The sequence below is a fragment of the Nerophis lumbriciformis genome, linkage group LG15 (genome assembly GCF_033978685.3).
Source record: "Nerophis lumbriciformis linkage group LG15, RoL_Nlum_v2.1, whole genome shotgun sequence".
NCBI classification, from domain to species: domain Eukaryota; kingdom Metazoa; phylum Chordata; class Actinopteri; order Syngnathiformes; family Syngnathidae; genus Nerophis; species Nerophis lumbriciformis.
In genome coordinates, this window is record NC_084562.2 from 33,078,368 (window position 1) to 33,093,241 (window position 14,874).

Consider the following 14,874-nt stretch of genomic DNA (forward strand, 5'->3'; position numbering starts at 1 on the left):
GTGCCAAGTGCACATATGGACACCCTTATGTTTGAACATGGTGTTCGTTATGGACAATCTGTGACGGGCACAAAAGTCCAATAACAAAACACCGCAGCCATTCTCCCCAATCACGCCTCTCCAGGTTTCACTGTCGCTGCCAACATGAGCATTGAAGTCCCCCAGTAGAACGAGGGAATCACCCGGGGGAGCACTCTCAAGTACTCCCTCGAGTGAATCCAAAAAGGGTGGGTACTCTGAGCTGCGGTTTGGCGCGTAAGCGCAAACCACAGTCAGGACCCGTTCCCCCACCCGAAGGCGGAGGGAAGCTACCCTCTCGTCCACCGGGTTGAACTAAAAATCTAAAACTGGTGAAGTTAAATGGGAAATAACTTTATAGTATAATCACTGGATAAATATAACAATTTAATTTTTTTTTTTTCTTTTTACATTTTTTTTCTTTCCATGATGGCAGGTGAGGCCCCGCCTCACCTGCCTCTAGTGACTGCACGTCACTGATATATATATATATATATGTACATATATATATACTCTTAAAATAAATCAGTCTTGAGAAAGGTCCATAAGACAGGCGAGATGAGTTTGGTGTGAAATAACTTGTAACGAGTCCTCAACCTTTTAAAGGGGTTCTATTACACAAAACCAACTCTTCTTATCTGTTGTTGTGTATTTAGGATCTGCATAAGTACCGAGAATGTTACATTTAACCATAGCGGCATGGCGGTGATATTTATAAAACAATCTTGCTTATTTTCAAACGAGCCATTTGGAAATTGAGACTTTAGTGACGTATTTTGTTTTAGTTACGACAGCAGATATCTCCATATATGGTAGATGTTTCCCCGAAGAGCTCTGCACGAGTCTGCCATTTCTATCCAGCTCATCAACAAGTTCCTTGTTTTTTTTCTGTCCTGTTGTTGTGGGGCTGACTGGCTCCTACATGAACATTCATGCTAAAACCCTCCGCTATTGCCATTTCTAATACAAAGTCGCGTATAGTTCAAACATATATCAGTTAGTAGACTCGATTTGGAAGCGCTAAAAACTACAACATGGCTGACAAAGTAGAGGAACATGAATAAGACGGCGCATCCTGAAGAGACGGTTAGAAAACGGCTTGAAAATAGTCTGTAAAACATAATCAATGCTAAATGTTGACCAAAGAATCACCATTACATGTTACGTAGAACACAAGGAAGCATTTTAAATGTAAATATTTAAAAAAAAAATCATAACATGACCCCTTGGAGTCATATTTACCCCTTAGCTTTGGAGTAAATTAGAACATACTAACGAGAAGATTGTGAGCCAGAAAATCAGGGATTATCCATCCATCCATCCATCCATCCATCCATCCATCTTCTTCCGCTTATCCGAGGTCGGGTCGCGGGGGCAGCAGCCTAAGCAGGGAAGCCCAGACTTCCCTCTCCCCAGCCACTTCGTCCAGCTCCTCCCGGGGGATCCCGAGGCGTTCCCAGGCCAGCCGGGAGACATAGTCTTCCCAACGTGTCCTGGGTCTTCCCCGTGGCCTCCTACCGGTCGGACATGCCCTAAACACCTTCCTAGGGAGGCGCTCGGGTGGCATCCTGACCAGATGCCCGAACCACCTCATCTGGCTCCTCTCCATGTGGAGGAGCAGCGGCTTTACTTTGAGCTCCCCCCGGATGGCAGAGCTTCTCACCCTATCTCTAAGGGAGAGACCCGCCACCCGGCGGAGGAAACTCATTTCGGCCGCTTGTACCCGTGATCTTGTCCTTTCGGTCATAACCCAAAGCTCATGACCATAGGTGAGGATGGGAACGTAGATCGACCGGTAAATTGAGAGCTTTGCCTTCCGGCTCAGCTCCTTCTTCACCACAACGGATCGATACAGCGTCCGCATTACTGAAGACGCCGCACCGATCCGCCTGTCGATCTCACGATCCACTCTTCCCTCACTCGTGAACAAGACTCCGAGGTACTTGAACTCCTCCACTTGGGGCAAGATCTCCTCCCCAACCCGGAGATGGCACTCCACCCTTTTCCGGGCGAGAACCATGGACTCGGACTTGGAGGTGCTGATTCTCATCCCAGTCGCTTCACACTCGGCTGCGAACCGATCCAGTGAGAGCTGAAGATCCTGGCCAGATGAAGCCATCAGGACCAAATCATCTGCAAAAAGCAGAGACCTAATCCTGCAGCCACCAAACCGGATCCCCTCAACGCCTTGACTGCGCCTAGAAATTCCGTCCATAAAAGTTATGAACACAATCGGTGACAAAGGGCAGCCTTGGCGGAGTCCAACCCTCACCGGAAACGTGTCCGACTTACTGCCGGCAATGCGAACCAAGCTCTGACACTGATCATACAGGGAGCGGACCGCCACAATCAGACAGTCCGAAACCCCATACTCTCTGAGCACTCCCCACAGGACTTCCCGAGGGACACGGTCGAATGCCTTCTCTAAGTCCACAAAGCACATGTAGACTGGTTGGGCAAACTCCCATGCACCCTCAAGGACCCTGCCGAGAGTATAGAGCTGGTCCACAGTTCCACGACCAGGACGAAAACCACACTGTTCCTCCTGAATCCGAGGTTCGACTATCCGGCGTAGCCTCCTCTCCAGTACACCTGAATAGACCTTACCGGGAAGGCTGAGGAGTGTGATCCCACGATAGTTAGAACACACCCTCCGGTTCCCCTTTTTAAAGAGAGGAACCACCACCCCGGTCTGCCAATCCAGAGGTACTGCCCCCGATGTCCACGCGATGCTGCAGAGATCAGGGATTATCTCCCTGATTATTTCCTGTACTAGTAATCATGGTCAGGTGTCTCAATACTTTTGCAAACAGGTAGACATGTTGCGCTGTCACTTATGACAATGATGTCATATTTTAATTTTGTACCTCAGGTTGGGTAAATGGAGCTGATCAACTTACTTCCAGGCGAGGGCTGAGGTAGGAGGTTCCTGTGGCTCTCCTCTCGTTCCAGGCGAGGCAGGATGGCGTGGGAAGGTTGGCGTGGTGCCTTCACAGGCCTTCTGAATGCTGCTTAAAAAATAAATCACATTCCATTTGGTATAATTAAACATTTTACATTGTAATTTCGTAGTAAAGGATAGGATAGAATAGACGTTATTCATCCCACAATAGGGAAATGATGTGGTTGCAGTGAAGATTCAAAAAGTCCACAAAAATAAGGTAAAACACATAAAATCCAGAGGAAAACATTAAAGAACAAAAAGGACATCAAATATATTAAAAGAGCACAGAGCTGATGCAACCAGCTGCTACTTCAGCGGCCTCATTTCTACATACAGCTACAAAGAAACAAATGAAAAAACATAAAATAATACATATTGTGCACATACCATAGAGTCATGCAAACTGCATTCAATCATGTTATTAATTATTATTAAGGTAACTAATACAATTTATTTAAACATCACATGTACTGATTTTTCTACTACTCACTAAAAGTGGGAATCTTTGGACAACTCACGATTTGATTCGATTCAGATTCTTGGAGTGGCGATTTGATTCAGAATCGATGCTCGATTCAACACAATTCTCGTAATATATCACTTGGTGTATAAATGACAATACCACAGATTACAAAAACTTGTCTCGGCTGCCGACGTACGACTTATATGCGCAGTGTTGGTCTACAAAAAGTATTTTTTTAAATGTATTTAAAAAAATAGTATTTACAAAAAATCACAGAATGTTAACCAATCTAAAAAAGGTCCAACCCAGTCCCAAGTTGCAATACTTGGGATAGAAATTTACAAAGCAATTGAGAAGACATACAAATACAATACTCAAAAAAGAAAAAAAAACCAACAACTATATCAATCATATTAACAATATAAATAATAGTTGTTAATGTTTTTAATCCAAAAATGTATTCTGGAAAAAAGTTGTACAAAATTGTACAAAAAATATAGATACATGCTATATTGAACAATTTGTTTCTTCTAAACATGCGCCCAATTCAATTCAGGTTTAAATCAAATAGTAATAAAAATCCATCCATTTTCTACAGCTTGTCCCTTTTGGGGTGGCGGGGGTGCTGGAGCCTATCCCAGCTGCATTCGGGTGGAGGGCGGGGTACACCCTGGACAAGTCACCGCCTCATGACAGGGCCAACACAGATAGACGGACAACATTCACACTCACATTCACACACTAGGGACCATTTAGTGTTGTCAATCAACCTATCTTCAATCGTTTCGCACAAAAAAAGGCAAAAAAAAAAAAAAGACAGTAGGTGGACAGGCACTGACAATAAGGGGCTTTATTATCCAGCAGCTATAAAATGGTATTGCTGAATATAGACAATATGTCTAATATGTCAACATTAATATACAGGTAAAAGCCAGTAAATTAGAATATTTTGAAAAACTTGATTTATTTCAGTAATTGCATTCAAAAGGTGTAACTTGTACATTATATTTATTCATTGCACACAGACTGATGCATTCAAATGTTTATTTCATTTAATTTTGATGATTTGAAGTGGCAACAAATGAAAATCCAAAATTCCGTGTGTCACAAAATTAGAATATTACTTAAGGCTAATACAAAAAAGGGATTTTTAGAAATGTTGGCCAACTGAAAAGTATGAAAATGAAAAATATGAGCATGTACAATACTCAATACTTGGTTGGAGCTCCTTTTGCCTCAATTACTGCGTTAATGCGGCGTGGCATGGAGTCCATGAGTTTCTGGCACTGCTCAGGTGTTATGAGAGCCCAGGTTGCTCTGATAGTGGCCTTCAACTCTTCTGCGTTTTTGGGTCTGGCATTCTGCATCTTCCTTTTCACAATACCCCACAGATTTTCTATGGGGCTAAGGTCAGGGGAGTTGGCGGGCCAATTTAGAACAGAAATACCATGGTCCGTAAACCAGGCACGGGTAGATTCTGCGCTGTGTGCAGGCGCCAAGTCCTGTTGGAACTTGAAATCTCCATCTCCATAGAGCAGGTCAGCAGCAGGAAGCATGAAGTGCTCTAAAACTTGCTGGTAGACGGCTGCGTTGACCCTGGATCTCAGGAAACAGAGTGGACCGACACCAGCAGATGACATGGCACCCCAAACCATCACTGATGGTGGAAACTTTACACTAGACTTCAGGCAACGTGGATCCTGTGCCTCTCCTGTCTTCCTCCAGACTCTGGGACCTCGATTTCCAAAGGAAATGCAAAATTTGCATGGTTGGGTGATGGTTTGGGGTGCCATGTCATCTGCTGGTGTCGGTCCACTCTGTTTCCTGAGATCCAGGGTCAACGCAGCCGTCTACCAGCAAGTTTTAGAGCACTTCATGCTTCCTGCTGCTGACCTGCTCTATGGAGATGGAGATTTCAAGTTCCAACAGGACTTGGCGCCTGCACACAGCGCAAAATCTACCCGTGCCTGGTTTACGGACCATGGTATTTCTGTTCTAAATTGGCCCGCCAACTCCCTTGACCTTAGCCCCATAGAAAATCTGTGGGGTATTGTGAAAAGGAAGATGCAGAATGCCAGACCCAAAAACGCAGAAGAGTTGAAGGCCACTATCAGAGCAACCTGGGCTCTCATAACACCTGAGCAGTGCCAGAAACTCATCGACTCCATGCCACGCCGCATTAACGCAGTAATTGAGGCAAAAGGAGCTCCAACCAAGTATTGAGTATTGTACATGCTTATATTTTTCATTTTCATACTTTTCAGTTGGCCAACATTTCTAAAAATCCCTTTTTTGTATTAGCCTTAAGTAATATTCTAATTTTGTGACACACGGAATTTTGGATTTTCATTTGTTGCCACTTCAAATCATCAACATTAAATGAAATAAACATTTGAATGCATCAGTCTGTGTGCAATGAATAAATATAATGTACAAGTTACACCTTTTGAATGCAATTACTGAAATAAATCAAGTTTTTCAAAATATTCTAATTTACTGGCTTTTACCTGTATGTACTGTAGGACGCAGCTGCAGCGCAATCAACTTCTTTCTCAAAGCTATTTCTGCACAACTGCCAGTGTGCACAAACTTTCTAGACGTACTAAATACAAACGTAAAACAGCGGCTGCAGAAAAATTTCAAACTAAATTTTGCGCTTGATAAATAATTACATTTGCATCTTTTCCTCCAAGTATTGTGATGATGATCAGCATATATTCTGCATATTCATCTATGACAGACACACTAAATGGATTGCACTCCTTATTCTGCTCACTTAAGAGACGGAATCCTATGCACACACGTTTAGTGGATCAGCTTTGGGTGTTTTAATGTGTGTCCAGCTTTTGGGGGAGCAAGAGTCCTAACTGCTTTGGTACCCCTGCCTATGACAGCCTTAAGTATTTTCATTGGTAGATCAGGCCAAATGTGTCCAATATTCATTTTGTTTTGTTGGCAACCAAGGTGTACCCCGCCTTCCGCCCGAGTGCAGCTAGGATAGACTCCAGCACTCCCCACGACCCAGAGAGGCACAAGTGCTAAATATTATAAACTTATCACTTTCCTCTGGCACTGTTCCCCTAGCATTCAAGAAAGCGGTTATTCATCCTCTGCTCAAAAGACCTAACCTTGATCCTGACCTCATGGTAAACTACCGACCGGTGTCCCACCTTCCCTTTATTTCGAAAATCCTCGAAAAAATTGTCGCACAGCAGCTAAATGAACACTTAGTGTCTAACAATCTCTGTGAACCTTTTCAATCCGGTTTCAGGGCAAATCACTCTACGGAGACAGCCCTCGCAAAAATGACTAATGATCTACTGCTAACGATGGATTCTGATGCGTCATCTATGTTGCTGCTTCTTGATCTTAGCGCTGCTTTCGATACCGTCGATCATAATATTTTATTAGAGCGTATCAAAACACGTATTGGTATGTCAGACTTAGCTTTGTCGTGGTTTAACTCTTATCTTACTGACAGGATGCAATGCGTCTCCCATAATAATGTGACCTCGGACTATGTTAAGGTAACGTGCGGAGTTCCTCAGGGTTCGGTTCTTGGCCCTGCACTCTTTAGTATTTACATGCTGCCGCTAGGCGACATCATACGCAAATACGGTGTTAGCTTTCATTGTTATGCTGATGACACCCAACTCTACATGCCCCTAAAGCTGACCAACACGCCGGATTGTAGTCAGCTGGAGGCGTGTCTTAATGAAACTAAACAATGGATGTCCGCTAACTTCTTGCAACTCAACGCCAAGAAAACGGAAATGCTGATTATCGGTCCTGCTAAACACCGACATTTATTTAATAATACCACCTTAACATTTGACAACCAAACAATTACACAAGGCGAATCAGTAAAGAATCTGGGTATTATCTTCCACCCAACTCTCTCGTTTGAGTCACACATTAAGAGTGTTACTAAAACGGCCTTCTTTCATCTCCGTAATATCGCTAAAATTCGTTCTATTTTATCCACTAGTGACGCTGAGATCATTATTCATGCGTTCGTTACGTCTCGTCTCGACTACTGTAACGTATTATTTTCGGGTCTCCCTATGTCTAGCATTAAAAAATTACAGTTGGTACAAAATGCGGCTGCTAGACTTTTGACAAGAACAAGAAAGTTTGATCATATTACGCCTATACTGGCTCACCTGCACTGGCTTCCTGTGCACTTAAGATGTGACTTTAAGGTTTTACTACTTACGTATAAAATACTACACGGTCTAGCTCCGTCCTATCTTGTCGATTGCATTGTACCATATGTCCCGGCAAGAAATCTGCGTTCAAAGAACTCCGGCTTATTAGTGATTCCCAGAGCCCAAAAAAAGTCTGCGGGCTATAGAGCGTTTTCTATTCGGGCTCCAGTACTATGGAATGCCCTCCCGGTAACAATTAGAGATGCTACCTCAGTAGAAGCATTTAAGTCCCATCTTAAAACTCATTTGTATACTCTAGCCTTTAAATAGCCCCCCTGTTAGACCAGTTGATCTGCCGTTTCTTTTCTTTTCTCCTCTGCTCCCCTTTTCCTTGAGGGGGGGGGCACAGGTCCGGTGGCCATGGATGAAGTGCTGGCTGTCCAGAGTCGGGACCCGGGGTGGACCGCTCGCCTGTGCATCGGCTGGGAACATCTCTACGCTGCTGACCCGTCTCCGCTCGGGATGGTGTCCTGCTGGCCCCACTATGGACTGGACTCTTACTATTATGTTGGATCCACTATGGACTGGACTCTCACAATATTATGTCAGACCCACTCGACATCCATTGCTTTCGGTCTCCCCTAGAGGGGGGGGGGGGGTTACCCACATATGCGGTCCTCTCCAAGGTTTCTCATAGTCATTCACATCGACGTCCCACTGGGGTGAGTTTTTCCTTGCCCGTATGTGGGCTTTGTACCGAGGATGTCGTTGTGGCTTGTGCAGCCCTTTGAGACACTTGTGATTTAGGGCTATATAAATAAAGATTGATTGATAAAGATTGATTGAAGCGGTAGAAAATGGAGGGATGGATGGCAACCAGAGGCGGCAGACCCAAGGGATGAGTGTGGTTAAATGAACGAGTGGAAGCCCAGAATATAATTGTGAAATTAAAAAGGTAAATTTTCCTTTATGTCATTGTTAAAGACTTGCTATAATCTTTTTTTTTTTTTTTTTAATATGTCATGTAATTTTGGCATTTACAGATTTTGTTGTTTAAATCTTGCAGTGTTTTTGTGATGGCAGCCTTTTTAATGTGCTGACTTTTCCCTTTGCATGTGTTTTATGGTGTTTTTGGTTTTGGATCATTACTGTGTTTGGAGAAGTTTAACTGTTTTTTGGGATATTTATGGGATGATTATATTAAATGCAAGCGTCGGCCTACATGTGCAAACTGTTAGATCAATTGTGACAGGGAGCACAATTCCTCAGGCTATGTTCACATTTCCATGCGGTTGTAAGAACATAGAGAGGAGCACACGTGCACTGCAGGCTTCACAAGAAACAAAACAGATGCATTCTTCAGCGGTAGCAAACAGCCGTCAGATTAACATTTTGCATTTTAATGAGATTTTTTTCTTTGGCCCTTTTTACTAACCGACGATACAGACGAGGCACAAATCAAAATGTTACTACAAACTATCCATCCATCCATTTCCAACCGATTGTCCCTTTCGCGGTCTCAAGGGGGCTGGAGCCTATCCAGCTGCACTCGGGCGGAAGGCAGGGTACACACTAGACAAGTCACCAATTCCTCGCAAGGCCAACACAGACAGAAGGACAACCATACACACTCACATTCACACACTAGGGCCAATTTAGTGTTGCCATAATACAAACCAAAAAGTGTGTAATGTAAAGGAAATGCAGAAACAATGTTATTGTTTTTTTTTCTGATTATGATGTCTGGGTTCACCTTGTATATATACAGGTAAAAGCCAGTAAATTAGAATATTTTGAAAAACTTGATTTATTTCAGTAATTGCATTCAAAAGGTGTAACTTGTACATTATATTTATTCATTGCACACAGACTGATGCATTCAAATGTTTATTTCATTTAATTTTGATGATTTGAAGTGGCAACAAATGAAAATCCAAAATTCCGTGTGTCACAAAATTAGAATATTACTTAAGGCTAATACAAAAAAGGGATTTTTAGAAATGTTGGCCAACTGAAAAGTATGAAAATGAAAAATATGAGCATGTACAATACTCAATACTTGGTTGGAGCTCCTTTTGCCTCAATTACTGCGTTAATGAAGTGCTCTAAAACTTGCTGGTAGACGGCTGCGTTGACCCTGGATCTCAGGAAACAGAGTGGACCGACACCAGCAGATGACATGGCACCCCAAACCATCACCCAACCATGCAAATTTTGCATTTCCTTTGGAAATCGAGGTCCCAGAGTCTGGAGGAAGACAGGAGAGGCACAGGATCCACGTTGCCTGAAGTCTAGTGTAAAGTTTCCACCATCAGTGATGGTTTGGGGTGCCATGTCATCTGCTGGTGTCGGTCCACTCTGTTTCCTGAGATCCAGGGTCAACGCAGCCGTCTACCAGCAAGTTTTAGAGCACTTCATGCTTCCTGCTGCTGACCTGCTCTATGGAGATGGAGATTTCAAGTTCCAACAGGACTTGGCACCTGCACACAGCGCAAAATCTACCCGTGCCTGGTTTACGGACCATGGTATTTCTGTTCTAAATTGGCCCGCCAACTCCCCTGACCTTAGCCCCATAGAAAATCTGTGGGGTATTGTGAAAAGGAAGATGCAGAATGCCAGACCCAAAAACGCAGAAGAGTTGAAGGCCACTATCAGAGCAACCTGGGCTCTCATAACACCTGAGCAGTGCCAGAAACTCATCGACTCCATGCCACGCCGCATTAACGCAGTAATTGAGGCAAAAGGAGCTCCAACCAAGTATTGAGTATTGTACATGCTCATATTTTTCATTTTCATACTTTTCAGTTGGCCAACATTTCTAAAAATCCCTTTTTTGTATTAGCCTTAAGTAATATTCTAATTTTGTGACACACGGAATTTTGGATTTTCATTTGTTGCCACTTCAAATCATCAAAATTAAATGAAATAAACATTTGAATGCATCAGTCTGTGTGCAATGAATAAATATAATGTACAAGTTACACCTTTTGAATGCAATTACTGAAATAAATCAAGTTTTTCAAAATATTCTAATTTACTGGCTTTTACCTGTAATTCGTAAAAGAAGTATCAGTGCGTTAATTTGAACCTCTCACCTGAGGTTGTATTTTACGCCCGCACAAATGTTGCTATGACAACAACCTTCGAAGACCAGTGCAGTAAGTGACACTGAAGACTAATATGATGATATGATGACCTGTGACCTTTGCCCCGAATGGTTCATAGGAGTGTCAGTGATCCTACAAAAGGTTAAATATTTAAGGGTCCAATCAGTAATCTAGAACTTAATTTAAAATGATTTAGGGGGACTAAAAACACAAGTACAACATTCAAAAAGTCGAGTTGTTGCTTGGAAGACTAAATAGTCCAAAACATGTGTCAATTAGGAAGCAGTTTAAGTCAACTGCCTTCAGATTGGCTGCTTAAGTTGTTGCCGACACAACCAAAAACTAGCCACTTCTTGCATATTTACTTGTGACTTTGTCCAGAGACAATAATTGGTGACAATAAATACTTTTCATGGTTTTTCTCTATTGGCATGTATTGTGCTTCACTTTTTCCACATTTTGTTATGTTACAGCTAGGGGTGTGGGAAGAAATCGATTCGAATTCGAATCGCGATTCTCACGTTGTGCGATTCAGAATCGATTCTCATTTTTAAAAAATCGATTTTTTATTTTTTCATTTATTTATTTAAATTGTTTTATTTTTAATTAATCAATCCAACAAAACAATACACAGCAAAACCATAACAATGCAATCCAATTCCAAAACCAAACCCGACCCAGCAACACTCAGAACTGCAATAAACAGAGCAATTGAGAGGAGACACAAACACGACACAGAACAAACCAAAAGTAGTGAAACAAAAATGAATATTATCAACAACAGTATCAATATTAGTTACAATTTCAACATAGCAGTGATTAAAAATCCCTCATTGACATCATCATTAGACATTTATCCATCCATCCATCCATCCATCTTCTTCCGCTTATCCGAGGTCGGGTCGCGGGGGCAGCAGCCTAAGCAGGGAAGCCCAGACTTCCCTCTCCCCAGCCACTTCGTCCAGCTCCTCCCGGGGGATCCCGAGGCGTTCCCAGGCCAGCCGGGAGACATAGTCTTCCCAGCGTGTCCTGGGTCTTCCCAGTGGCCTCCTACCGGTCGGACGTGCCCTAAACACCTCCCGAGGGAGGCGATCGGGTGGCATCCTGACCAGATGCCCGAACCACCTCATCTGGCTCCTCTCGATGTGGAGGAGCAGCGGCTTTACTTTGAGCTCCCCCCGGATGACAGAGCTTCTCACCCTATCTCTAAGGGAGAGCCCCGCCACCCGGCGGAGGAAACTCATTTCGGCCGCTTGTACCCGTGATCTTGTCCTTTCGGTCATAACCCAAAGCTCATGACCATAGGTGAGGATGGGAACGTAGATCGACCGGTAAATTGAGAGCTTTGCCTTCCGGCTCAGCTCCTTCTTCACCACAACGGATCGATACAGCGTCCGCATTACTGAAGATGCCGCACCGATCCGCCTGTCGATCTCACGATCCACTCTTCCCTCACTCGTGAACAAGACTCCGAGGTACTTGAACTCCTCCACTTGGGGCAGGGTCTCCTCCCCAACCCGAAGATGGCATTCCACCCTTTTCCGGGCGAGAACCATGGACTCGGACTTGGAGGTGCTGATTCTCATCCCAGTCGCTTCACACTCGGCTGCGAACCGATCCAGCGAGAGCTGAAGATCCTGGCCAGATGAAGCCATCAGGACCACATCATCTGCAAAAAGCAGAGACCTAATCCTGCAGCCACCAAACCGGATCCCCTCAACGCCTTGACTGCGCCTAGAAATTCTGTCCATAAAAGTTATGAACAGAATCGGTGACAAAGGGCAGCCTTGGTGGAGTCCAACCCTCACTGGAAACGTGTCCGACTTACTGCCGGCAATGCGGACCAAGCTCTGACACTGATCATACAGGGAGCGGACCGCCAAAATCAGACAGTCCGATACCCCATACTCTCTGAGCACTCCCCACAGGACTTCCCGAGGGACACGGTCGAATGCCTTCTCCAAGTCCACAAAACACATGTAGACTGGTTGGGCAAACTCCCATGCACCCTCAAGGACCCTGCCGAGAGTATAGAGCTGGTCCACAGTTACACGACCAGGACGAAAACCACACTGTTCCTCCTGAATCCGAGGTTCGACTATCCGGCGTAGCCTCCTCTCCAGTACACCTGAATAGACCTTACCGGGAAGGCTGAGGAGTGTGATCCCATGATAGTTAGAACACACCCTCCGGTTCCCCTTTTTAAAGAGAGGAACCACCACCCCGGTCTGCCAATCCAAAGGTACCGCCCCCGATGTCCACGCGATGCTGCAGAGTCTTGTCAACCAAGACAGCCCCACAGCATCCAGAGCCTTAAGGAACTCCGGGCGGATCTCATCCACCCCCGGGGCCTTGCCACCGAGGAGCTTTTTAACTACCTCAGCAACCTCAGCCCCAGAAATAGAAGAGACATTTATAAAAAAATTAAAAAAATGAACAATAATGTCACAGTGGCTTACACTTGCATCGCATCTCATAAGCTTGACAACACACTGTGTCCAATATTTTCACAAAGATAAAATAAGTCATATTTTTGGTTCATTTAATACTTAAAACAAATTTACATTATTGCAATCAGTTGATAAAACATTGTCCTTTACAATTATAAAAGCTTTTTACAAAAATCTACTACTCTGCTTGCATGTCAGCAGACTGGGGTAGATCCTGCTGAAATCCTATGTATTGAATGAATAGAGAATCCTTTTGAATCGGAAAAAATCGTTTTTGAATCGAGAATTGTGTTGAAATGAAAAAAAAAATCGAATCGTGACCCCAAGAATCGATATTGAATCGAATCGTGGGACACCCAAAGATTCACAGCCCTAGTTACAGCCTTATTCCAATAATAAATACAATTTTTGTCCACAAAATTCTACCCACAATACTTCATAATGACAATATGAAAAGTATTTTTAATGTACAGAGACATCATGGATGAAAACCAACGCTTCCCATTTAACCTGATGGTGCTGCAAAGAGGAATGGGCAAAGAGACATGGGCGAAACTGCCCAAAGATAGGTGTGCCAAGCTGGTAGCATCGTATTCAAAGAGTCTTGAGGCTGTAATTGCTCCAAAGGTAAGTCGTACCAAAGGGACCCTCGGGTCCCTGGTTCAATCCCCACCTAATACCAACCTCGTCATGTCCGTTTTGTCCTGAGCAAGACACTTCACCCTTGCTCCTGATGGCTGCTGGTTAGCGCCTTGCATGGCAGCTCCCGCCATCAGTGTGTGAATGTGTGTGTGAATGGGTAAATGTGGAAGTAGTGTCAAAGCGCTTTGAGTACCTTGAAGGTAGAAAAGCGCTATACAAGTACAACCCACCCATTTACAACCCAAAGGCTGTGAATATTGAAATACATGTGATTTTTATTTATTTTTCATTTTTAATACATTTGCTAAATTAAAAAAACTAAAAACTTTTCACATTGTCATTATGGGATGTAACATACAGAAAAAGTGAAGCAATGTGAATACTTTGCAGATGCACCGTATTTTCATTGAAATTATTTTCTTTTCATAGTATTTTTTATACTCTTATCTAGGGATGGGCACTATGCAGAGGTGGGTAATAAAGCACTACATTGACTCAGTTACATTTACAAGTAATTTCTTGGAAAACTTGTACTTTTAATGCAACATACTTTTTACTTTTGAGTATTTTTGTGAAAAAGAAAGGGTACTTTTATGCAATTATAGTGAGTTTCATTTATTTACATTATATGTATTTACAATCTATTGATTACTGCTTCCAAAGACATTCATGTAAGAAGTCTCTCGTTGGAGAGAGACTTAAAGCGGGAACTGTAACATGACATCTGTGTCCTTTGCCATTTTTAAAGAAAGCCTGTTTTCCTTTCAGATGACTGTAAAAGCAGAAATGAACATATATCTATCTCAGATGATATCTTCTAACTGTAACAACCCCAGAGTTCTGTTTAAAACTATTAACACTGTCATTGATGCTCCCAAATCTGCTGGTTTTGATGCTTCTTTTGAATTCTGTGAAAATTGTCTCCATTTTTTCACTGACAAAATTGTGTCAACTAGAGCCAGTCTATCTCAGCCTTCATATGACCCTTCTGTTCCTCTGCATTTCTCTTCTGTTTTCCATCAGTTTGAGCCGGTGTCCTTTTCTTTTTTAAGTGACACAGTTAGTCATATGAAGCCCTCTGGTTCTCCTGCAGATGCCCTCC

At 43.2% G+C, this 14,874-nt stretch overlaps 1 protein-coding gene across 4 annotated transcripts in view; it reads right to left on the reverse strand.

Annotated features, from left to right (window-relative positions):
• adamtsl5 (ADAMTS like 5) overlaps positions 1-14,874 on the reverse strand; it is a 201,009-nt gene that overhangs the window by 11,105 nt on the left and 175,030 nt on the right. For 3 of the 4 annotated variants that reach the window (XM_061975081.2, XM_061975077.2, XM_061975082.2), the window contains one exon: positions 2,919-3,029. In XM_061975081.2, the coding sequence (XP_061831065.1) occupies positions 2,919-3,029 (111 nt within the window). The remainder of the gene's footprint in view (positions 1-2,918; positions 3,030-14,874) is intronic. The other variant, XM_061975078.2, reaches the window with a different exon arrangement.